The sequence below is a fragment of the Leptodactylus fuscus genome, chromosome 5 (genome assembly GCF_031893055.1).
Source record: "Leptodactylus fuscus isolate aLepFus1 chromosome 5, aLepFus1.hap2, whole genome shotgun sequence".
NCBI lineage: Eukaryota > Metazoa > Chordata > Amphibia > Anura > Leptodactylidae > Leptodactylus > Leptodactylus fuscus.
In genome coordinates this window covers 49,016,574-49,042,859 of record NC_134269.1, presented here as the reverse complement: position 1 = coordinate 49,042,859, position 26,286 = coordinate 49,016,574, and the positions used below count along the sequence as shown (strand labels likewise).

At 41.9% G+C, this 26,286-nt stretch overlaps 1 protein-coding gene across 1 annotated transcript; it reads left to right on the top strand.

The window, feature by feature from the left end:
• Positions 1-894: 894 nt before the first annotated feature.
• Positions 895-25,989, top strand: FAH (fumarylacetoacetate hydrolase). Its single transcript, XM_075273176.1, has 14 exons — positions 895-1,350; positions 4,024-4,134; positions 6,462-6,583; positions 8,318-8,367; positions 10,573-10,663; positions 11,765-11,862; positions 14,302-14,354; positions 14,851-14,950; positions 19,229-19,359; positions 19,561-19,636; positions 20,829-20,875; positions 22,662-22,763; positions 24,977-25,094; positions 25,326-25,989. The coding sequence occupies exons 1-14, from the start codon at positions 1,270-1,272 to the stop codon at positions 25,394-25,396; spliced, it is 1,251 nt and encodes a 416-aa protein (XP_075129277.1). The 5' UTR covers positions 895-1,269; the 3' UTR covers positions 25,397-25,989.
• The last annotated feature ends 297 nt before the right edge of the window (positions 25,990-26,286 follow it).

Genomic DNA, 26,286 nt, shown 5'->3' with positions numbered 1-26,286 from the left:
ATGCTATAGATTTTTGAGAACTAGCCCATGGCTGCAGAGCCATTTTACTTCATTCATGTGTCACATTTACCTCATCTTTGTACATCTCTTTTCCCTATTGCAACTCATCGCTGATCATATCAGCCTGTGGGGAGGGGGATTTATCATCCCACCTATGCCAGATTTTTAGTGGATCTGGATAATGTGGTCCATCTTTGGTGCAAGGCCCATTCTTGGGTCTCGGGGCCTGTATTAGGGCTGGCGTATGAAACGGCAATCTTATTAAATTCTCCATTGTATAATGTCAGGGCTATAGTAGGGGTCTGCAACCTATGGCCTCCAGCAGCTCTGAAATTACAACTCCCACTATGTTCCATTCACATCTATGAGAGGTTCACAAAAGCAGAGTAAGTATGTATGCTGGGAGTTGTAGCTTCACAACAACTGGAGGGTGACCCCTGCCCTAAAGGGTATTAGTGGTAGTCCTAATTTATGATATTGCACTGTGATCCACCATGAGTATATGATCCCATTCATTTACATACGTGGTGTCTGCTGCTCCTGTGGCGCTGTGCCCGTGGGGTGGCGTGGCCTGGGGGCTCGGTGGCAGTGGTGTTGCCGGGCCACTGGGTCGCTCGCCCTGCGGTGTATTGCGGTTGTAGCGGTCGCTGTGCAGCGCCGTGCCCAGTAGTGTAGGGACCCACTATAAAGAAGTCGCCGTGAAGTGGCTAGTGGGCTTATGCACATTGATCAATATGTATACTAAGAACCTCATGTTGGGTATTGTAAAATTTGCTGAGAAGCACTAGATCAATGTATAAGGCTGGGATGTGCGGCCATGTTTTTCTCTTTTTGTACACATATGATTCATTTACATTACTTACAGCCTTTAGTTATCAGGCCTTAGATCTCATCTATTTACAATGGAATTACAATCCTAAATTTCATAACTCACAAGTCCACATATCTGAGCTTCTAAAGTATGTGCAAAGAGACAGGAGGGGGGCGGCTTTGATGCCTATGTGTCTTGTATCTGGACAGACTTTACAAGAGAGAAAGCGACTGTTAAATTTGGGGATAGTCTTTGAACTTTGCTCTGAGGAACGGGCTGAGTCATCCTGACCCTGGTTTTGATTAGTGACATCCCGGTGGGTGTAGAAGCCTCTGCAGGCAGGATTGGATAGTGAGGAGGAGGAAGTACTCCAGGCCTGAGCCTCCCTCCTCCTGATACATCTGGAGTTGTCTGAACATCTCACACAATTTGGGGCCCCTCTCCTGTCTCTGATCACCATGTCTTTTGTCCCTGTAGACCCAGACTCCAATTTTCCCATCCAGAATTTGCCGTATGGGATTTTCTCTACCGAAGATGAGGTTGGTATCATTGTAACTATTATTATTCCTTCCTTTCTGCTTTCACCTGCTCTGTTGTGGGAATATTATGTTGTGGGTTCCAGTGTTTCAAGTATTTGTCATTGGGGAGTTGCATTATATGCAATTGTAGAAATAACTACAGCAAGGATCAGAACCTTCATTACTCCAGCAGCCGTGAAACTACAACTAGTTAAACAACAGCTAACATGCCACAGGTTACTGACCCCTGCTGTAGAGGTTTATGGGATGCCTGTAGCTTGCAGGTTGCTGCAGGGACTATACTGTAGATTTCTGTGACCCTTTTCGCTGCAATTTCAAATCGTTTCTAAGGTTCGGGCTGCAGGGTAACATTGGTTGCGTGACCTCAAGGTGCATGCAGGTGAAGCCATGTGACGGTTTAGGATTTACACCCATTAGACATAAGCCAGCGATCTGTAATCTGCCGCTAAAGAATGCAGCTGGTTTGGATATTTTGTGATTGTCGTGTTACGGTTGTCACACGTGTTATGTCACGTGACACAATGTGACCATATTCACAATCTTTACATGCAGTGTCACAGCGCGATGTCTTGTTTCAAGGCCAACATCAGAATATAATCCTGAGCCTAAATTTCCATATTGTGTTCATATGGGTGCAGAATAGTGGACCAGTGCTATACCAAGTCCCTTACAGTTAGAAAAACCATAAAAGTTGGGTCCCTTGTTTATGCGGAAATCAGGACTAGAAAATCCCATACATCGGCCATATTTTCTGCTCAGGAGATGGGAGTCTTTGCATTATAGTAAGGGATGCTGGGATTCCCTTCTCGCAGCTCTACTGTCTTCGCTATATACAGTGCAGGACAGTGAGGGATTCCCAGCTTCATAAATCTCTTCAATACAAGCAGTAAAAGGCCTAGTTCACATCTTCATACGGGTTTCATTTAGTGGACCCCGCAAACGGAAACCTATTCCGCATAAAAAAGTGGTTATCTTAGGAAACCCACGGATCCCATAGACTATAATGGGGTCCATGTGGTTTCTGTTCGAGCAAAATTTGCCGAGAAAAAAGTGCTGCTTGTATAGTTTTTCTCTCCACATTTTCATGCAGAGAGGGGAACGGAATGGCCCAAACGCAGATGTGAGCCGAGCCTCAGTCTCCTGACCAGGAAATCCGTCTGATGTACGGGGCAGACTATAGTTATTGATTATTGCTTGTTAGGGCTATGTTCACATTGCTAGAGTCTGTTGCAAATCAGCGGTGCAAATAGTTGTGCATGGAGAACTTTTTTTTTCAGCTGGTTTCTTTTTAAAAATGACCAACCCCATTATAGTCAGTGGGGTCTGCCGTTCTCAGTTTGTCACTTTTTTTTTTTTTTTTTTTTTTTTTTATAGTAGTCTGCCTTTCTGTTATTTTGTTATTTGGGTCCCTTGATGGACCTGAACAATGGAGAAGCAAGACTAGTGTGAACCTAGCATAACGTATCAGGGTGTGTTTACACATTCAGGTGCAGCTGTACATGGGACTAGAGATGAGCGAGTACTGTTCGGATCAGCCGATCCGAACAGCACGCTCTCATAGAAATGAATGGACGTAGCCGGCACGCGGGGGGTTAAGTGGCCGGCCGCCGTCAAAGCAGAAGTACCAGGTGCATCCATTCATTTCTATGGAGCGTGCTGTTCGGATCGGCTGATCCGAACAGTACTCGCTCATCTCTACATGGGACCCTAAGCCCTATTCACATGACTCTGATGCAAGTGCTGATGATTTGCATCCAGTCGGCGTGCGTTTTTCAGTAATCCTTACAGATTTGGTCTATTTTTAATGTGCACACAATGCAGATATGTGCAACCAGTGCTCACAGTTAGATATATTCATTATTGTTAGGGCTGTGTTCACATCTGCGCTGGAGTCCGTCACAAATCTTTAGAGGAAAAAGTCCTGCACCGTTTCTTTTTAAAAACAAGGGGGTTCTGCCGTTCTCTGTGTGTAACTGCTGACTTAGACATAATAAATTTGTCCCATTGACTTCATATCAATGTCAAAATAGACAAATATAGGAAATGTGGAAAAAGAAAAAGGCATGTGACTACATCCAGACTTTCATGAATTTTAAAATGGCTGCCCAAAAAACGGATGTCACATGATCGCTTTTACTGTCTAAGTCAGCCACACAGTTAAAACTTGTCCAACTGGAGTCTGTAAAATAAAATGGCTTTAATTTTGATTATATTGCTTATTTCCATTTGTGACCACTAGAGGGCACTCCAATACCTATAATGTAAGCAAAAGCAACAAATTTACAGTATTTCCATATAACATGTGTAGGTGCCATATAAGTGCCATATACTGTATTAGAGGACTGCCGCACCTGTACTGTCTACTTGCATGTACAGAAATTGTTCCTAAGTTCAGCATCATCAGGGTTGAAAGTAATATGGATGCTCAAAACATGTGCTGTAGGCTACCGGCAAGACTTAGATATGTGATTTTTATTACACATGTTCCCTAAACTATTTATGTCCTCTATCCCTGTATATAGACTGTATACATACTGTACATTGATACATAATAATGTATGTTTAATAATTTTCCTTATATACTTTTTTTATTCTGTTGTGATGGTGACATTAATAATAACTAATATAAAGATGAAAAGGAAAACAGGTTTTTTTATTCTTTTTTTTTGGCAGCCAAGACATAGGATAGGAGTGGCTATTGGGGACCAAATCCTGGATCTGAGCGTCATCAGACACTTATTTAATGGCCCTGTCTTGTCGGGAAAACAAGAAGTATTTCAAGAGGTATTGTATGTAACAGTCTATCTATCTATCTATCTATCTATCTATCTATCTATCTATCTATCTATCTATCTATCTCCTGTATAATCTATCTATCTATCTATCTATCTATCTATCTATCTATCTATCTATCTATCTACTTCTCTAATATCTATCTATCGATCGTCTATCTATCTCCTATATTATCTATCTATCTATCTATCTATCTATCTATCTATCTATCTATCTATCTATCTATCTATCTATCTATCTATCTATCTATCTCCTGTATAATCTATCTATCTCCTGTATTATCTATCTATCTATCTATCTATCTATCTATCTATCTATCTATCTATCTATCTATCTATCTATCTATCTATCTATCTATCTATCTATCTATCTATCTCCTGTATAATCTATCTATCTCCTGTATAATCTATCTATCTATCTATCTATCTATCTATCTATCTATCTATCTACTTCTCTAATATCTATCTATCGATCGTCTATCTATCTCCTATATTATCTATCTATCTATCTATCTATCTATCTATCTATCTATCTATCTATCTATCTATCTCCTTCCTATCTATCTATCTATCTATCTATCTATCTATCTATCTATATCTATCTATCTATCTATCCAGTGGCGTAACTAGGAATGGCGGGGCCCCATGGCGAACTTTTGGCGTGGGCCCCCCCCCAACCGACACCGAAGACCTCGGCCGACCCCCTCCTCCGCACTCTATTATGTCCTTTAGTAAGCTATGCACACAGTATTATGTCCATTAGTGGCCTCTGCATACAGTATTATCCCCAATAGTGTCCCCTGCACACAGTATTATGTCCCATAGTGGCCCCTGAATACAGTATTATCCCCCATAGTGGCCCCTGCATACAGTATTATCCCCAATAGTGTCCCCTGCACACAGTATTATCCCCCATAGTGGCCCCTGCACACAGTATTATCCCCCATAGTGGCCCCTGCACACAGTATTATCCCCCATAGTGGCCCCTGCACACAGTATTATCCCCAATAGTGGCCCCTGCACACAGTATTATCCCCATAGTGTCCCCTGTATACAGTATTATCCCCCATAGTGGCCCCTGCACACAGTATTATCCCCCATAGTGGCCCCTGCACACAGTATTATGTCCCATAGTGTCCCCTGCACACAGTATTATCCCCAATAGTGGCTCCTGCACACAGTATTATGTCCCATAGTGTCCCCTGCACACAGTATTATGCCCATAGTGGCCCCTGCATACAGTATTATTCCCCATAGTGGCCCCTGCACACACTATTATCCCCAATAGTGTCCCCTGCACACAGTATTATCCCCATAGTGGCCCCTGCACACAGTATTATCCCCCATAGTGGCCCCTGCACACAGTATTATGTCCCATAGTGTCCCCTGCACACAGTATTATCCCCAATAGTGGCTCCTGCACACAGTATTATGTCCCATAGTGTCCCCTGCACACACTATTATCCCCAATAGTGTCCCCTGCACACAGTATTATCCCCATAGTGGCCCCTGCACACAGTATTATCCCCAATAGTGGCCCCTGCACACAGTATTATCCCCAATAGTGGCCCCTGTCACCGGGCCCCCTAATGGCCCGGGCCCTGTGACAGCCACCTCCGCTGCCTCTATGGTAGTTACGCCTCTGTATCTATCTATCTATCTATCTATCTATCTATCTATCTATCTATCTATCTATCTATCTATCTATCTATCTATCGTACCCCCCTTACTTATATGTGTGTGATGTAGTGCGGTATCATACAACAGTGTAAAGGGCGAAAGGGAAAGCGAGTTTTACGAGAACGTTCTGACCTCTTCATAAATCGGTCAATGTTCCTGCACCAAAATGGATATCTACCCTAGTCAAGAACTGGCAAGAGTTATAATGAATCTATCGGGTCAAAGCGCCTTTGCTCTGGCCCGCCCTGCCTAGATTCGCACACTGTGGCGAGCTAGTTGTGGATCACAATTTGCGGCACTTATTTCATCCCACAATATCATTAATTGTTAAATTCTCCCATTGTCTCTTAAAGGGAACCCATCATCCCATTTCTGGTGCCTTCTCTGCTGATTTCAGCAGTTTGTCACTTATATGTGAACGGGCTGTAGTTTTGTTGAATTTACAGATTATTCCCTTGTTCTTACAGTAACCCTACTGATTGGGCGTCTTTACATTTGCCATACCCTATTTGATTTTATGATAAAGTTGTTGTTGGGTGCTGGAAGTAATACAAAATTTACAAAAAAACAGGATGAGCCGTAATAGGAAGTGAATATTATTTGTACTGTTCTAAAAACCTATATTTTGTCTTATTGCAGCCGACCCTCAATAGTTTTATGGCCCTTGGGTGCAAAGCATGGAAAGAGGCCCGACAAACCCTTCAGCAGCTGCTGTCAGCAACAGAGCCCACACTTCGAGACAACAAGGAGCTGCGTGCCAGGTAAGTAGAGCCATGACCCACTCACTCTGTGCGGTTGTACTCTGCATTTGTGTATGACTCTCCTGTCAATCATAGTGGAGCTGACTACCCAATGTATAGGGTCATTCACCTCAATTATATATGTGACAGCTCAGCCTCACATCTCTCAGCCTCAGTGCTGCTGCCGATATGGGTCTTACAGGCAGTCAGGCTTTCAGTCTACTATTGTGAATCGCTTTACACATACAGCTGAGCTAGAATTTTTATTTTTTAACAATTTTGTGGCTGCATTGTTCCCACAGGTATGTCTAAGAATATTTGCACACAGACAGTATTTTGCATCCAGTGGCGTAGCTAGGAATGGCTGGGCTCCGTGGCGAACTTCTGACGTGGGGCGCCCCTGACCAACACCAAAGACCACGACGAACCCCCCCCCCCTCCCCGCATTCCTGCACACATTATTATGCCCCATAGTGGCCCCTGTACACACTATTATGCCCCATAGTGGCCCATGCACATGGTATTATGCCCCACTGTGGACACCCAAGAACAATTATTATACTCTGGGGTCTTTTCAGACCCCAGAGTATAATAATCGGAGACCGAGGGGGATACCAACATAAAAAAAAAAAAAAACACTGTAACTTCCCTATCCCGGGCTCTGCTGCACTCCTCGGTGGTATCGGTTATCTTCAATAACGTCTGGGACGTCACATGACATGGGGCGCAGGACTTGATCATGTGACGTTAGGGATATCACACAAATAGGTCCGAAGCCTGTATGGAGCCCGGAGAGGAATTGTGTGAAATGACTTTCTTTGTAATGTATCTTTCTGTCTGTATTTGAACCCTACAAATTGTACAGCGCTGCGGAATATATTAACGCTATATAAATAAAATTTATTATTAACACTGTTTTTTATGTTCCCTTACCTCTCCGATCATTATACTTGGGGGTCTGAAAAGACCCCAAGTATAATAATAGTGTTTGTGGGTCCCGCAGCGTCACATACTGGTCCAGGCCCCTGCCAGGATCAGTAAGTAAATAGGACCCATTACCGTCTGGAGTAACTCCAGCCGGTAACGGCCTAAAAAAGAAAAAAAAAACACGCAGCGGTAGCGGCTGTCGCCAGGCCCATAATGTCCCAGGCCCTATGGCAGCTGCTACCACTACCACCCTGGTAGTTACGCCCCTGTTTGCATCAGTATTTGTAGGTTAAAACCAGGGCTGGAACCTACACAAAGAAAATGTAATGTCTCTGTTTTTGACTTACAATTACTGATGCAAAATACAATCGAATACTGAGCATGTGAAAGTGGCCTATGGTTTTGTTCACATGGATACAGCATTGGATGCTGTATTATGAAGGTATTCTGTAGAAGCAGTGTTACACTTGTGTAATATATGGCCATACAAAGGAAGCATATAGTGACATGCAGACTACCTGTGGCTCCATAGGGGTTTTCAGAATGGAGCAGTGGTCAGACCGCAGGCGCACTACTTTATTCTTTTCAGTAGGAGCGTTGTACTTTGGCTATCTACAGCACCTTCATTGAATTTAATGGAATTGTCCCCTGTTCGCCTGATCAGTGAATGTTTGAGCTGTTGGCCCCCCACTGGTCTCCAAGTTATCCTATGCATAGGGGATATACTCTAAAAATGAGAATACCCCTTTAAGTTTCCATATTGTTTTTAATTCTTCTTTGGTATTAAAATAAGATTCATGAAACCAATGTCTTATCACTTTATTTTAGAGCATTTGTTCCACAGTCTATTGCGAAGCTCCATCTGCCAGCAAATATCGGTATGTATAGCTGACACATACTAAACTAATTCTAATATACAGAAGAAGCCTGTCATATGTTATATTAAGCCCTCATGCACACACCCCTAGATTTTATCTACAATTTCAGGTCATCAGCAATTTCAAATAACGTACGGGCCCATTCATTTCTATTCTAATTTCAGCGGCTACGTATCCAGGCCATAGTGAAGAGCTACAAAATATGGAGCAGGTCCTATACCTGTCCGTAACTGCGGATCTGCACATTCGTTTCAGTGTACGAGTCAGAAGAAACCACGTATGACACACTGATACTAATCCACCTGTCATCTGTGGCTTTATTACTGACCCGTACACTGCACACGGTTGAGGCCTAAAACTGCAATGAACATTTGGCGTACTAAAGACCCTTTAATATACATTTATTTCATACAAATCTTCTGAAACTCTATGATACAGTATGGTGGCTTGAGGAACCTTGAGGCTGCACTACTGAGAAATTTCAATTAACAACGTGTCCCTTCCGATTTATGTCAGTTACAGTGTTGTCATGGAAACCTTATTAGAACCACCATCCATATCAGTGTTAAAGGGGTTGTCTACTTTCAGACCAATATTGAGAGACAAATATTATTGTTTATATAGTAAAAAGTTGTACAATTTTCCAATATACTTTCTGTATCAATTCCTCATAGATTTCTAGATCTCGGCTTGTTGTCATCCATTCTGCTCACTACCAATAGATAAAATTCTGACCATGGTCATGTGTTATATAGTCCAAGGTCATGTGATACACAGTGCATGGTCATGTGATACACAGTGCATGGTCATGTGATACACAGTGCATGGTCATGTGATACACAGTCCATGGTCATGTGATACACAGTCCATGGTCATGTGATGGACACACAGCTCGTTACCAGGCAGATTTCTGATTACTGTGCTGTGACTACAACAAGCTGTACACCTGTGTGTTCATCACATGACCATGGACTGTAAATCACATGACCATGGACTGATTTTTATCCACCGGAAGTTAACAGAAAGAATGACAGCAAGCCGAAATTTAGAAAACTGTGAGGAATTGATTCATAAAGTATATTGTATAATGAAAAGTTAAAACATTTTCCAAGCAATGACATTTGTCTCTTAATGTTGGTCTGAAATTAGATAACTCCTTTAAGACATAAAAATATCTGACTCGCTCAGTTGTGCAGTCTTAGGGTGAGTTCACACTGAGTATACGCCAGTATACGCTCGTATGCCGGCTCCCATAGTAATGAATGGGAACTGCTTTATACGCCGCTGATTCTGAACGTGTTTTATGTTCAGAATAAGCTGGCGTATACTCAGTGTGAACTCACCCTTAGGCTTGGGTTTCTGTTTGTGGGGTCCGCCAGGGCCTGCCATGTAAGTTGCGTGCTCTGGTAAATGGCTGATCCGAGGTGGGGGTCCTGACAGCGCCCCACTGAGGGTGCGTTCACACGGAGTAAAATGGAGTGTATTTTGGAGTGTAATTTTACACGTGTAAAAAATTTACGTGCGTATTTTGGAGCGTTTTTTTTACATGTGGCGTTTCAGTAGCGTGAAAACGTTCCGTAAACGCTACTGAAATGCCACGTGTAAAAAAAAATGCTCCAAAATACGCGAGTACATTTTTTACACATGTAAAATTACACTCCAAAATACACTCCATTTTACTCCGTGTGAACGCACCCTTAAGGTTCAGCCATAAATTTTCAAAGGCTGGATAACCCCTTTAATGTCCCCTGACCCCTGACTGCATATGTTTTTCCAAGAGGGAATAGGAATAAAGATGAGTTCTGTATAATGTGCAGGCTCCTTTAAACCGGTGTGAACCTGGCCTATAAACAGGTTTCATTTGCATAGTCAGATAGCTGAAGGACATCATTATTACTCCGATTACCATTTGGCTCCCATCCATCATCAGCATTAAATCCTGGTAATGTGCAGTACAGCGCAGCATACAATACAGCATCAGCAATAGAAAATGGGAAAACATTCCTATTTGCTGCACTTGTCACTTTTGCCCAATACTTATGTTTATAGGGAAGCATTTGCTTGGTTAAATAAATGACATTACAGATTTGTCTGCAGTTTGTTATTGCTTTACCGCCCTATCTCAAAGTGGCAGGAATGGCCGACTCATTTCCTCAGCTATTTCATTTGTGCAGCGTTAACACAGATTTGCTGTTTGCCTTGCAGGGGATTACACTGACTTCTATTCCTCGAGGGATCATGCTACAAATGTGGGGATTATGTTCAGAGGGAAGGAGAACGCTCTGATGCCAAACTGGTGAGCTGACGTTAACCTTTCGTGCCCGGTTCATTGTTTTATTATGGGCTGGGAACCATTGTGTGCTACCAGTCACCTTTAGTGACATTGACATTACTAATACGCTGACATATATTGGGCTGAAAGTGACGATACAAGAGACATAAATCATCAAAGACTTGCAGGAATCAATTTCTATGACCTTTAAGAATATGCAAATTAGCTTGCTCTTAGCATTTGGTTGGATGGTAACTGTCCTTAAAGTTATTGTCTGACCCTATAGAATTGCCATACAACTAGGAGTTTTTTAGATGACAGCTATTCTTCCTAAACATGCACATTTGGTCTAACATTCATGTATTGTCAATAGGGAAAGGGGAATAAGTCTCTGCTAGACACTTCTGGTGGCATCTTCTCTCCTGTGAGACATGTCAGAATCCACCACCCTACAAGCCCTCATGTTGATCCAGGGTTTTATACTGACTGCCAGATTGGAGTCGGGAAGGAACTTTTTTCCCCTGAAATGGGTCAATTGGCATGAGCCTCATGGGTTTTTTCCCTTCCCCTGGATCAACACTGTAGGGATTGTAGGGTTATAGCTTGGACTTGATGGACTAATGTTTTCATCCAACCTCATCTACTATGTAATATCTGTCATTGTGAGAGTTGGCACGCTCCCCTACACATTTCATAGTGCCGCCATAACCAGGGAGTTAGGCAGTCTTGTATACCTGATATTTATGAACACACGATAATCTGGAAGAAATGCATAGGATGTTAGAATTGGTTGGCAGAAGTGAAAATGGCGCAGACAGTAATGGTTATGGGGGTAGCAGTATATGTCTAAGGTCAAAAGTGATCATAAACTTCTGTCTATGAGTGATTTATATGAGTTATGTAGATAAATGTATCACACAATGCCGTTCACATATTATAATCATTCATGACTACCCATATATAGTGATTCAATAAATGCAACTACGGTACATACTAAGTCTTATCATGAATGGTCACAAGAACTAAAATATAAGATGAAAACCATTGATCCTCTTATCTGACTGCTGACTACCAGAGATTGAAGTAGGTAGTCTTCTACTAATATACTTATTTCTGTTTCCGTAGGTTACATCTTCCGGTTGGTTATCATGGACGGGCATCTTCTGTTGTGGTTTCTGGTACTCCAATTAAACGACCAAAGGGACAAACAAGGCCAAGTGATGGTAGGTTATTCATGACCCTATATAGGAACATGGTTAGTACCGTGTTTCCCCGAAAATAAGACAGTGTCTTATATTAAATTGTCATCCTAAATATAGCAAAATAAGGGAAATGGAAAGGGGGAAACACAGCCCACTTACTTGACCTTTAGTTGCTTGGAAGATCTTTCCACGGTGATGCAGTTTCAACATTAAAGATCGGAGGAAGCCCGGATACGACCCATCGGCTTGGGACACAAATACAGGAAATCCGTGAAGAAAATCCAGCTCCACTCCAAAGTCTTTTAAATAAAACTTAACATTTATTGTACACTGTATAAAATCCAATCAAGTTGATGAAACATGAACACCATTATGGTGTTTCCATATCCATTGTTTCGAAAGACGCAACTGACGCGTTTCGAGGATTGTTCCTCTTAGTCGTCCTAAATATAGGACCTGTCTTATTTTCGGGGGACGTCTTATGACAACCGGCGGTCATGCCGGCACTTCCTTAGCGGAGCGTCAGCATGACTGCCGGTTGTAGGTAGTGTAGGGCAGGGAGGAAGGTATCATACTTACCTTTCCCATCTTCATAGTAGCGCTGGTGCTGCTGTTCATCCCGGCAGTAGTGGGCGGGACTTAGCGAGCCTTCAGGGGACGGGGCTTAGCGGGCCTTTCGTGGGCGGGGCTTAGCGATCCTCACTTCACTGACACAGCAGCTGCTGCCTCTTCTGTATGCCGGCTTCTGCCTTTGCCTCTGGGATGAGCTGGGAGAGCTCATCCTACAGCAGCAGGGACACAACAGCAGAGGCAGCAGCCGGATTTACTGTGCACAACGAGCACATCGCACAGTGTCCAGTCGGCTGCAAAGAGTTTTGGGCATGCCTTATTTTCGGGGGTGCCTTATATTAGGCAATTCAACAGAAACCCCCGCATGCCTTACTTTCGGGGGTGCCCTACTTTCGGGGAAACACGGTATGCTTCATCCAGGACAAGGGAAAAGTACAAGGCAAAGGGAAGGTGTAAGGAAACAGGGATTTATCTCTGTAGATAAAAAGCAGAGATCCTCTCTGGAGTTGTCTGGATAAAGGTAGGTCCACATCGGTGTCAGAGACTTCACCACAGATTCAGCTGAAAATTGGTGGAGAGAATAGTCCTGTGCAAAGTACTTTTCTTTTTGATGATTTCAGCATAAAAATGGTGGAAACCTGATGGACCCCATTATAGTCTATGGGGTCCATGGGTAACCGCAGTTTTAGCAGACGGGCACTCATCCACCTGGCACAACTGTGAACCTAGCCTTAGAGAATACATTTTCATATAAGCTACTAGAAAACATGAGTTAATAAAGGGGTCTCCTGCTGAGATCCTCATCTCTTGCCCTCAGTGGTAAGTGGCTATGTGGAGCACCTTTCTGAAGGTCCTGTCCTACTTTACACAGACCACCCATTGATTTGTATGGGCACCGAGTGATGCTTCGTTTTTCCTGAGGTAGTCAGCTGGTCACTGTCACACCACATTTTTTCACTGTGTTTTGGAATCCTTTTGTGTGGTGTGCACTGTGCCATAGTGTTACCAGGACTGCAAATGGTTTCTTAATAATTCTTGTTCAGCAACTAAAAAACATGGTTAAGAACATTTTTGCACATGGCATGGCTCTTTGGTTTAATCCATCTATTACAAGGAGAGATAATGATCAATCTTTGGAGGCAGAAGAAGCCATGATGTCACCTCTCGTGACTAGTGAGCAACACTGAGAGGTCCCATGAGCCATAAGGAATCCTTTTTGATCACCAGATCAGAAGATCACGGACTGTTCGGGGGATGTATTTGCACACGCTATTTAAGCTGCAAAATAAAGAGGTGTGTGAGGATTTCATAGGGGTTCAATTTTTCGGGAAGCCAATTTCTAATAATGTTTTAGGGAACTCTATGTTAATAGAGGGGAAGAGGATCTCATGTTCAGGATCCTTGTGTATTAGGTAAAACCTAGAAAGGCCACAAAGAGAATACTTCATACTGAAAGACCTGCCATGTCAATGCATTGCACTGCTAGTCCTTTGATTTCAATAGGAATTGTGCGCTTCTTAATTTTCCCTATGGTAGCGCTACAGTTTTTCCTCACAGCCGTTTTTATAAGAAAATGGGATTGTCCAAAGTGGATAACCTCTATAAGCTTACTGGGCAACAATTTACGGAAAAGTTCTTTGTTGCAGATTTTGATTTGGTTTTTGAGTTATTTCAATAGCAATAAGAAATATAAAGGAACCTCTCTTCTGCTAAAACCACTTCTAAAAAGAAATAACTGCAGCAAAATCTGCAACAAAAAAATGCAGCTTTTCCGTAATGTGTGACCTTAGCCTTAAATAGTTTATCAATAAAGTAAAAGTAAATTTCAAGGCATATTGTTGGGTTATGGGGACGGTGTTAGACTGATTTTCTCTTTTTTCCTTATTCTAGACAAACCACCGATCTTTGATGCCAGCAAACTCTTGGACATTGAGCTAGAAATGGTGAGGATTTTTCTTTATTTTATAGGTGATATGTACATTAAGGTTACAGTCGATTTAGTATGTAGTAGTCCATGAACCATCATATGACACTTTTAGCACCCATTGAAGATTGACACAATTGTTAGGAATATAACCCCGTTATTTGCTTCTATGAATTCAGAGACATGTGGCGGTACAGTATAGAATAGGTATCTATAGGTGTCCTATTACAGTTCCATTAAACTTGGACAATTGATGTATAGGTATCTGCTGTATATACTAATGTGCACAGCTTCTCCTGCCCTATTACATGCCTCCTGCAGGTAGCGCTACATGTACAATGTAACGGGTTCCTTTTATCTTCCTTAACATGGCTTTTCTATAGGCACTGGTGTGACCAATAATCCCTTTTACATTTACCATAGAAACATCAGTCTGGAAATAACAGGAATTCTGTACAATCTGGATTTTTTATACAGCTATTTACTCAGGAGCAATTTCATGTTCTCTTTCCTAGGCTTTCTTTGTGGGCCCGGGAAATGAATTAGGAAAACCGATTCCCATTGAGCGAGCTGATGAGCACATCTTTGGCATGGTGCTGATGAATGATTGGAGTGGTAAGAATCTCAGGAGCCATGTTTATTACTGGGATACTTCATCAGAGAGGTGATGGGGTCTACAAGAACTATGACGGGCGCAGGCACAAATGTTTACTGCTTGGAGGAGAATTAACTTGCCTCTGTCACCTCTTGTCTCTAGGGGATGGAGATAAGGATCCTTGTATCATCAGTCATCATGGAATGTGTCTATGAAAATAATTTCTCCCAATACACCTACAGTCTTATGCAGTCTTACTATGTCAGAGAATTCCACGGGGCATTTACCGTGCATAGCACTCATGCTGTTGCAGCACTATGTTATGTTAGGGCTTTGCTCAATGCCATTGCATTTGGTTTCCTTACCTTGCTTTTATATCATTGTAATGGGATACAACCATAGAATTTTCATCATCCCTTATCTCTCTCACTTTGTACCACATATAATCCTGTATATGTTAAACTTCACATCGTGCACCAGATGTGATGACAAAATAGAATGCAGTAAGTAATAATAATAATAATACATTTTATTTATATAGCGCCAACATATTCCGCAGCACTGTACAATTTATAGGGTTCAGATACAGACATACATAACAAAGAACGTCATTTCACACAATGGGACTAAGGGCCCTGCTCAAAAGAGCTTACAATCTATGAGGTAGAGGGGGTGACACAAGAGGTAGCAGGGGCAGCATTGCTTATACAGTGTTCAGACAATTTTGTGCATTAGGAATTGTGATAGGCTTGTCTGAAAAGATGCGTCTTTAGTTTGCGTTTGAAACTGTAGAAATTGGGAGTTAATCTGATTGTCCGGGGTAGAGCATTCCAGAGAAGTGGTGCAACTCGGGAGAAGTCTTGTATACGAGCGTGGGAGGTTCTGATAATAGAGGATGTAAGTGTTAGATCATTGAGTGAGCGGAGAACACGGGTTGGGCGGTAGACAGAGATGAGGGAAGAAATGTAGGGAGGTGCGGCTTTATGGAGAGCCTTGTGGATGAGAGTAATAACTTTATATTTTATTCTATAATGAATAGGCAGCCAATGTAGTGACTGGCACAGACCAGAGGCATCGCTGTAGCGTCTCGCCTGATAGATGAGCCTGGCCGCTGCATTCAGAATAGATTGTAGAGGGGAGAGTTTAGTGAGGGGAAGACCGATTAGTAAGGAGTTACAGTAGTCAAGGCGAGAATGAATCAGAGAGACAGTAAGTGTCTTTAGTGTATCTCTGGTAAGGAAAGGGTGTATTCTGGAGATGTTTTTGAGGTGGAGGTGACATGAACGTGCGAGTGATTCAATATGAGGGATGAAGGAAAGGTCTGCGTCAAATATGACCCCGAGGCAGCGGGCATGCTGCCTAGGAGTTATAGTAAGGCCTGAGACTGCAATGGATATATCGGTCACAGATCTGTTAGATGGTGGAAACAGTAGTAGTTCAGTCTTAGAGAGATTTAGTTTCAGATAGAGCAAGGACATGATATTAGAGACAGCAGAGAGACAGTCACTGGTGTTCTGTATGAGTGCAGGGGTGATGTCACGGGAAGATGTGTATAATTGGGTGTCATCAGCATAAAGATGGTACCTGAAGCCAAATCTGGCGATGGTTTGTCCAATGGGGGCTGTGTAGAGAGAAAAGAGCAGGGGGCCGTGGACCGAGCCCTGAGGAACCCCAACAGCAAGGGAAAGAGGGGAGGAAACAGAGCCCGCGAATGATACACTGAAAGTGCGGTCTGAGAGATAAGAGGAGAACCAGGAGAGCGCAGTGTCATTGAGGCCGACTGAGCGGAGCATAGTGAGGAGAAGTTGATGGTCAACAGTGTCAAAAGCTGCAGAGAGGTCCAGAAGAATAAGAAGAGAGAAGTCACCATTGGATTTAGCCTTTAGTAGATCATTAGAGACTTTTGTGAGAGCTGTTTCAGTAGAGTGCAGAGCACGGAAACCAGATTGTAAGGGGTCAAGCAGAGAGATAACGAATTAACCGAGAATAAACCAGGCGTTCCAAAAGTTTAGAGATGAAGGGGAGGTTAGAGACGGGTAACATTCAGCCTCCACAATTCCTGCTTCTGGTGCACCACTTATAAATGGGGTCCCCAAATACAATAGAGTTGGAGTACCCTTTTAGATATGCACGATATACAAACAAAATACTGGGGCATACTCCTATTACTTGAATAGGAGCAGCCTGCATGTGGTTCCTGTCCACTGCTATATCACCCGGATGCTACCGTCATAGTTGATCTGTGGTTAGGGTGTCGGATCCCCCAAATACTGATGACCTTTCCTGTGGATAGGTCATTACTGTATGGAAAATCTGTTTGGGGCTGGACAACCCCTTAAAGGCATAACCCTCACTAGCAGTATCTCATCTTACTGGCAGTATGCAAAATAAAAATGGTATAATAATATAATATGGCATATGGAAGCACAGTGGCCCCTGCAACGTCTATTATGCCCCACAGTGCTCCACCCAACCTCTATTATGCCCCACAGTGGTCCACCCAACCTCTTTTATGCCCCATAGTGGCCCACCCATGAACTATTATTATACTCTGAGGTCTTTTCAAACCCCAGAGTATAATAATCAGCGCTTCAGGGAAGGTGAAGAAACATAAAAAAAAAAAATCTGTTACTCACCTCTCCTGGATCCGGTGTTACTCCTAACAGGCTTTATGGTAATGTCCCAGACGTCATCAATAGTCAAAGTTGTTTGGGTTCCAAGCCCGCTCCCGCTCACAGCCGCTTCTCCTCCCAGCCGCTTCTGCTCCCCTCTTCTGCGTCCTATAGGGCGGACATGAGCAGGAACGGGGATAGGTAGGTAAATTGGCCATTAACTGCTGGGGATATTAAAAAAACAAACAAACAAAGGTATCCTCATCTACTTGCGATCTCTTGATGAAGCCACCGCCGCCTCTTCTTCACCTGCACATAACATGTCTACGTCTCAGTACAGGAGGCGTGATGACATTTTAGCTTCGCCGCCTGCACCAAGATACAGAGGTCTAAGCTGGCCCAAGACAGGTTTTCTCAGTTTTGCTTTCAGAGCAGCCGGTCTTGGGCTAGTTTAGGAAAAAAAAAATTGTAAAATTCCCACCCCTCTGATAGTGCCGCCTGAGGCGGCCGCCTCACTCCGCCTCAATAGCGGTGCGCCTCTGGCTGTGTACCTGTGTGTCCATCTCATGACCATAGATAGATTTTTATCCAATAGAAGTAAACAATGGATGACAACAAGCAGAGATTTAGAAAACTGTGAGGAATTGATACAGAATAGCATTTATTCAGAGATTACTTTTATCATTTAAATGTTATATTATGTACATACAGTATATAAAGATATGTTGGTCAAGCCTGACGGAATTTGTATTACCTTATTATAACCAATAGGTGGTGCTATGTGACTTCTATATATATCCTAAACCTTTAAAACAAGTGCAGATGGATGGGGCGTGCTGTGTAACTTCACTAACATTGTACTTATTGATCTTTAGGGCTAAACTTTTGAGGCTCTTTTTATTATAGTATTAGAAAATTGTATTATGAGCAGTCTCCTAGTACTTTGCTGTTAACAGAATGTCTCCTGCTACACGTAAGATCGATGATCCAGTCAGGGGTGTATGAGGCAAGCAGATGTTTGGGGCAGTGACGCTTAGGAAAGTGTTGAGCCTCTGTATCCGCTTCTGGCACCACTTGGCTTTCTCAGAAGCTTCAAGGTTGACCATTGACTATGAGAAGGAGCCAAGTGGCACAATGCTTTCCTCGTACTAACCATTGTGGGGTCATTGATGGCATATCCTAGTGAAAGGTCATCAATAGTTGTATTGACATAACCCCATTACACCCATTGTAGTAAAAATGTATCTAAATCAGTCCTAAACTTTAGGTCCGGTTCACATCAGCATTCGGGTTTCCGTTTGGGGAGTCCGCTTTGGGACCCCGAAATGGAAACCTTTACACATTAAAAAGTGGTTACCTGGCAAACCTGTGGACCCTATAGACTATAAATGGGTTTGTGTGGTTTCCACTCAGTGTCCGCACAAAACATGTGGAGAGAAAAGTCCTGCAAGCAGCACTTTTCTCTCCACATGTGTCGTGTGGGCACCGAGCAGAAACCACATGAACCCCATTATAGTTTATGGGGTCCGCGTCTTTCCAGAAGGTAACCACTTTGTAATGTGTATAGGTTTCCATTTGGGGGTCCCAAAGCGGACTCCCCAAATGGAAACCCAAATTCTGATGTGAACCAGACCTTACTTATTACACTGAATAATATTTGCTTTCTATCTTTCTCCCTATCATTAGCCAGAGACATCCAGAAATGGGAATATGTTCCTCTTGGTCCTTTCTTGAGCAAAAACTTTGCAACCACTATATCACCTTGGGTAGTCCCTATGGAAGCCCTTATGCCTTTTGTGCTACCAAATCCTGTGCAGGTGAGTATTGTATGTATGTATGAGTGGTATCTATCTATCTATCTATCTATCTATCTATCTATCTATCTATCTATCTATCTATCTATCACGTAACAGTTTCTACGATTGGCTACAAGTCTTCCAAGTCCTTCATAAGTCCGGATCTCCCATGTTTCCCATTGCTCACCATCCATTGATTTTCGCTATGTCATGTGTTTGCAGGATCCAGCGCCCCTGCCATATCTCCAGGACAAGAGTAATTACACATTCAATATTAACCTGTCTGTCTGCCTTCAAGGTAAATTGCATTTTACTAATGATTCTGCATTATTGATCCACGTGGGTGTTGAGAGAAGAAAGATTTAGGTGGTTTACTCAGAGATGTCCACATGTATATATATTCATTCTTCGCCTTGCTATCTAGAGAGTACTATGACGCTCAATACATGTGACAAATATCCACCTGCCCTTGGTACATATAACAATCCCCAGATCTGATATCAGAATCATACCAGATATTGGCACTGGAGATCTGACTATAGAGAAGGGCAGAGACTGTCAAAGTGCCAGTTGTCAGATCAACTGTATCATCCTGAACCTAAGTATAGATCATCAATATCCAGGCTGAGACAACCCCTTTAAACTATATTTCCTCTTGTGTATTTTGTATAAATGATCACTAACTTGCCAACAAACTTCACATAATTCAATAGTACAAGCAAATATATGAACCTTTGTAATGTGTTATTGGAGAAAAATGGCTCTTTCTCCACTTATCAGGCTCTTTTTCTGCTCTCATTCACTGACTTTCACTCTGAAATCTCTGCTGAATCCACTGAACTTTAGTAAAGCATGAGATTTCAGCTCTTCATTGCAGTCTTTGGAGAGGTGTGGGAGGAAGGGCGATTGATAATAAAGGAAGCAGGGACAGGCTGCTGCAGCTAATAGTAAGTTTCTATATGACCCTAAGTGTTTTGTTTACATCAATACTGGTCATCACTTCTCTATAGTACTCCCATATGTTTCTGGGTATGTTGGAGAATGTGAGGGAGCTTTAATCTCCTGTTTTTTCCATGTGCAGTGTATAAGGACATCATGGCAGCTTGTTGCGGAGAACTGTACTTAGACATAGAACTTGCAGAGTGAAAAATACTAAAAATATAGGATACAAGTGATCCAATGGTCAGATCTAGTGTTACTCCCCCTGCACACATGCAAAGCAAACTGAAAAGTTATTTAAAAGGTTGCATGCACTCTAACCTAAAAAAATCTAAATGAAATCTACACCATGTGAATCCAACCTGACTGTTGTTTCCAGCAAGAGCGCCGCACTAGTCCACTGGTTGTGGCTGGTATTGCAAGTGAATTGATGTAAATCAGGCCAAGGAGTATAGCGGTTCTCTTTCTGAAGAATAATCATGTAAATGTATATGAATAAATATAAGAATATTTCTCTTGTTTTATTCTGTTTTCATTTTCGCCCTGTGCAGGAGATGGCATGAAGGAGCCGGCCACTATTTGCAGATCTAACTTCAAAGTAAGCAATTCTCATAGTTTGGGCTTATATCAGACTCTATTATGTGCAATGACACCTTTGCTGCTGCCCCCATATGTCTAATTCCCAAATATCAACATCATTCCACATACTGTATATAGGAACTATTTGGTAATAAAGTTCCATATGTCTACTTTATAATTCTATCTAATCTCACACTTTAAAGTGTCGTTCTGCATTTAAAGGGAGTGTCTCAGGTCCAAAATGCCTATCAAACCAATAATAGTGCCTTGTAGAGGGGTTTAGTAGCAGTCGAAACATGCCTTTGTGGCTGAAGCAATACGGAGATAATCATCTTTTTATGATGTGATTTGCATATCCATAAAAATATGATTATTTCTGTATTGGTTTGTGGCCACAGAAGTAAGTTTCTGCTCCTATGGGAGGCCCCTACACAGCACTAGTATTTATTTGGGAGCCATTTTCTTTTAGAATCCATATGAAAACCAGGCCACTTTGCAAATTCTTTGCTTTATTGTGTCCTGATTTTATGTGATTTCATGTGTCTGTATGTATATTTTATGTATACTCATGTGTATGACATAGATAAGACACCTTAGGCTATGTTCACATCCATGCTGGAGTCTCTGCTGGAGACTGTCACAGAGTCTTCCAAACCTGTGTGTCTCGGCTTTATATAGGTTCTTTTCTATGCTTACATACTACAAACAGTAGTTCAATTCTACAGGCATACTGTCAGTTTTTAAACTGTGAAATTTTTTTTTAGGGGGAAACTTCCCGATCCCCATAGAACCAGACTGACCGATGACTCCCCCCACATTCCTGCTCAACTATTGTGGCCCGTGCACACAGTACTATGCCCCTTAGTGGCCCCTGCATACATTATTATGCCCCATCGTGGCCCGTGCACACAGTATTATGCCCCTTAGTGGCCCCTGCACACAGTATTATCCCCAATAGTGGCCCCTGAACACAGTATTATGTCCCTTAGTGGCCCCTGCACACAGTATTATGCCCCATAGTGGCCCCTGCACACAGTATTATAGCCCATAGTGGCCCCTGCACACAGTATTATTCCCCATAGTGGCCCCTGCACACAGTATTATCCCCATAGTGGCCCCTGCACACATTATTATGCCCCAGCGTGGCCCCTGCGCACAGTATTATGACCCATAGTGGCTCCTGCGTACAATATTATGCCCCATTGTGGACACCCATGAACAATTATTATACTCTGGGGTCTTACAGAAACCCAAATGCCCATGTGTACTATGCCTCAAAATAATGAAATAAATGCAACAACAGGGTAAAGTTTAACTTCATCTGGTACACAAATACCTATCTATCTATCTATCTATCTATCTATCTATCTATCTATCTATCTTCATGTATATGGAACAGAATATAGGTGCTGTATAGGATGTGTTTTAAAATTTCTCTATTGTACCTGTTTATCTTAGTGATCTTTCTCAATAGCATCATCTTTTGTATTAAAAACCAAAGTAGAATGAATTATGCAATTTTGGTAAAATTTGCTAATAGCTGTACGCCCAATTCTATTTGTGCACATCATTTGCATATTATTGTACTTATCTATGGAAAAACTGAATACATGCCTTTAGCTACACTGATACATGTATATTGATATGTTTTGGTTTGGGGACCATGCATGAATATATCAGGGATTTGCTAATATATAACAGTGTAGCAGGGCTAAATTCCCTGTAAATTTCCTGCAAGTCCAATAACAGAGTCCAGGCTATTGTATCCTCCTGTGTCTTCTCATGGTGGATTCTCTGTTTTTCAGTACATGTATTGGACTATGAAGCAGCAGCTTGCTCATCACACTGTGACAGGCTGCAATGTTCGCCCTGGAGATCTTTTGGCTTCTGGAACTATAAGTGGTCCGGTAAGTCTGAGCCATCGTATAGAGTCAGACATTATTAACCTTAGCAGGGAAATCCAGGTATGACCTATACTGTAGAGGGCTATAAAATGTTCTCAGACATGGAACTTCATTGTAATTACTCCTGCACTGCTAATCCAGGAAATGGGAAGCTTATTATATCAAAAATACAATAAAAAGATTCACCAAAGGGGTTTTCTATAAACCTATTTCTATTATTCGAAGGAATCCTACACAAACATGCAGGTGTTGTCTTTGGTTAGATTTGATTCCCGGTTTCCAGCGCTGCAAGGCTAATATAGCGGGCTCCCTCGTTCAGGACCCTCTTCTATCAGTCATGATGGAGAGGGGTTAAAGGGGCTCTATCAGCAAAATTATGCTAATAGAGCCCCACATATGCGTGAATAGCCTTTAAAAAGGCTATTCAGGCACCGTAAACGTTATATTAAACCCCCGTCCCGTTTTTAAATAAAAGCATTAAAACATATATGCAAATCTTACCGAACGTGCACCATGGGTGGGGATGCACGATGTGACGTCAGCTTCGAGCACACCTACCTCTTCTGTCTTCTTGTAGTAACGCCCTCTGGTTCCGTGTCTTCTTCCGGCTTCTTCTCTTTAAATCCCGCGCCTGCGTAGTAGCACTTCCCTCCGAAGCGCTACTGCACAGGCTCACTCGCGAACTGCCATTAAGTAAAATGGCGAGTGAGCCTGCGCAGTAGCGCTCCGGAGGGAAGCGCTACTACGCAGGCGCGGGATTTGAAGAGAAGAAGCCAGAAGAAGACACGGAACCAGAGGGCGTTACTACAAGAAGACAGAAGAGACAGGCGTGCCCGAAGCTGGCGTCGCATCGTTTATCTTCGCCCATGGCGCACGTTCGGTAAGATTTGCATATATGTTTTAATGCTTTTATTTAAAAACGGGACCAGGATTTAATATAACATTTACGGTGTCTGAATAGCCTTTTTAAAGGCTATTCACGCATATGTGGGGCTCTATCAGCATGATTTTAGAGCCCCTTTAAAGAGAGAGTCTTTCACTATGGAGGGTCCAGCCTTTCCTTGCATCACATTGGTAGCCTAGTAATCTCAGTATAATTTGTGTAATGCCTCATTTTCCCTGTGGTTGTGGGGCTGTAGAGGAATTCAACCATTTAGCACTAGCCTATTTAAGGTCTTATTTTTTTTTTTTTTGCTTTTTTATAGTTGCCTTCTAAGACCTATTATTTTTTTATTTTTCCATCAACATAAGACTATGAGGGTTTGTTTTTGCTGGATTAGTCATCTCTTTTAATGACACCCATGGGAAATATAAAACCTAGTTAACTTTTACTACCCTTACCATGTTTTCTGTTTTAAATTTTGTGCTATTCATTATATGGCAAATATAAAATATTACCTGTATTCTATGGGTCATTCCGATTTTGGCAATACCTAATATATATAGTTTTTTTTATATATGTTTTACTACTTTTGCGAAATATTTTCTTATTGTGTCATCACCATTTTATAATATGTTTTTTTTTTTTTCATTGATGGGGCTTGTTTTTTTGCGGGATGATATGTATTTTTCATTGGTACCATTTTGAGGTGCATCGGGCTTAACTCTTATTAGTTTTGGGAATTTCGCCGATTTTTTTTTATTTATCGTAATTTGTTCCACATACAGCTTAAGTAATGTGTTATGTTATTGCTAAAGTAGTTACAATTACGCCAATACCATAGATGTGTATTTTTCAGCATCTGATTCCTGCAAATAAGTTATATTACTTGTTAATGGAGCCACAGATGAGATGAACAGTAAAACCACCACGTTATGGAAAAGCAGCTTTTCTGTTGCAGATTTTGCTGCGTTTTTTTGAGCCAAAATCAAGAGTGGATTGAGTAGAAGGGAGAAGTATAAATACTTCCTAGATTTTTCTCATTCCTTCTATAATTTTTACCAGGTTTGACTCAAAAAATGCAGCAAATCTGCAACAAGGAAGCAGTGTGTTCCGCAACGTGAGGCCTTATCTTACAATTTCCAGGCTCAGGGCCCCAAATCTCATGAGAGAATGAGATGTCACCAGTTTAGGGGCATCAAACATGGCAATAAGTTCCCTCAAACTCTTGCTATAAGGTAGTAAGACAGATCACTTTAGGCACCATATAATAAGTTTCGGATTTTCTAAAGCAGTTGACACAACTCACTTGATGGTATTGTTTTTTTTCTTACAGAATCCTGAAAGTTTTGGCTCCATGTTGGAACTTTCCTGGAGAGGGTCCAAACCGATTGATCTTGGAAATGGTCACACTCGAACATTTTTAAGAGATGGAGACACAGTAGTCTTAAGAGGTACGGCACAATATTAGACATGTGTGTTACACTGGTAAAACCATATAAAATGCACAGGACTCCAGTGGGTCACAATATGTGATAACGCTGCATCATGACTGGCTGGGAGAAGATGAATGATCACAATGCTGATGGTAGCCTCTACTTCTCTTACTTATGTGACCTATGGCTATAGTGTTCCACTGCTCAAGATTAATCTTCTCATGACCATCATCTGTTTCCCTACCACAGGTCACTGCCAAGGAGAAGGTTATCGAGTTGGATTTGGGGAATGTTCTGGAACAATTCAACCAGCAGATTAGAAGATTTTGTCTTTCTTGTTTCATTACGATCGAAATTTACAGTATTCCCATAAATTTACATAGACGGCAGAAAAATGTTGGCAGCATTGTGTAGCATTCTGCAAACCATATGTTATGAATGTGGAATTAAAATATTATTTTCTACTGGTAGCCAACAATCCCTCTATCATGGCACATACTGTAAGTGACTAACACAAGATGAAGTCTACATCTTATCATCCGGAATCTGTCTTTTAGCCACATATGTCATCCCAATCTATATGAAAGGTACAGCGAACAAATATTTAATATGAAGAAATAAATAGGCCACGTTCAGACGTGCGATATTTCTTGCAGAATTATTAAGTTGACTTGGATTCAATTCTGCAACAAGGGGCAGTACAATACCAACGTGTCCATCCTTTCTTTTCCTCTTAGCTCATATGGATGGTGCAAGGTGACCGGCTCTGAAAAATAAAAAGAAACTTTAGCATTACTCAGTCGATGGCTGGAGTAAGTTGTTTTTTTGTTCTTATCATGTCAGTCATCTGTAGATGCCTCGAGTTAAGAGGACAAGTCACAGAGAGGACACATCTGCACATGTAAAAATAAAAAAAAAGGGGCATTCTCTTCTCAGTCATGAAACATCCATGTCTCCGGCCACCCATAGTTGGGCATACCATATGGCGGTATTACGCGGTTTCTGTAAGTCTCATAGAAGTAAATAGGAGTTACAGTAGCAGCACAGCCATGTTTGACTGTTTCCCGGAGTATTCCCATCTCAGTCATGGCCTTCTAATGTAAAGAATATAACTAGAATCTGTGTTTAATACAGTCTGTATATACAGCAATGTTTCACGGTACTTATCCCTCAGTACAGATCAAGAGGTTAACAGAAATTTTCACTTATG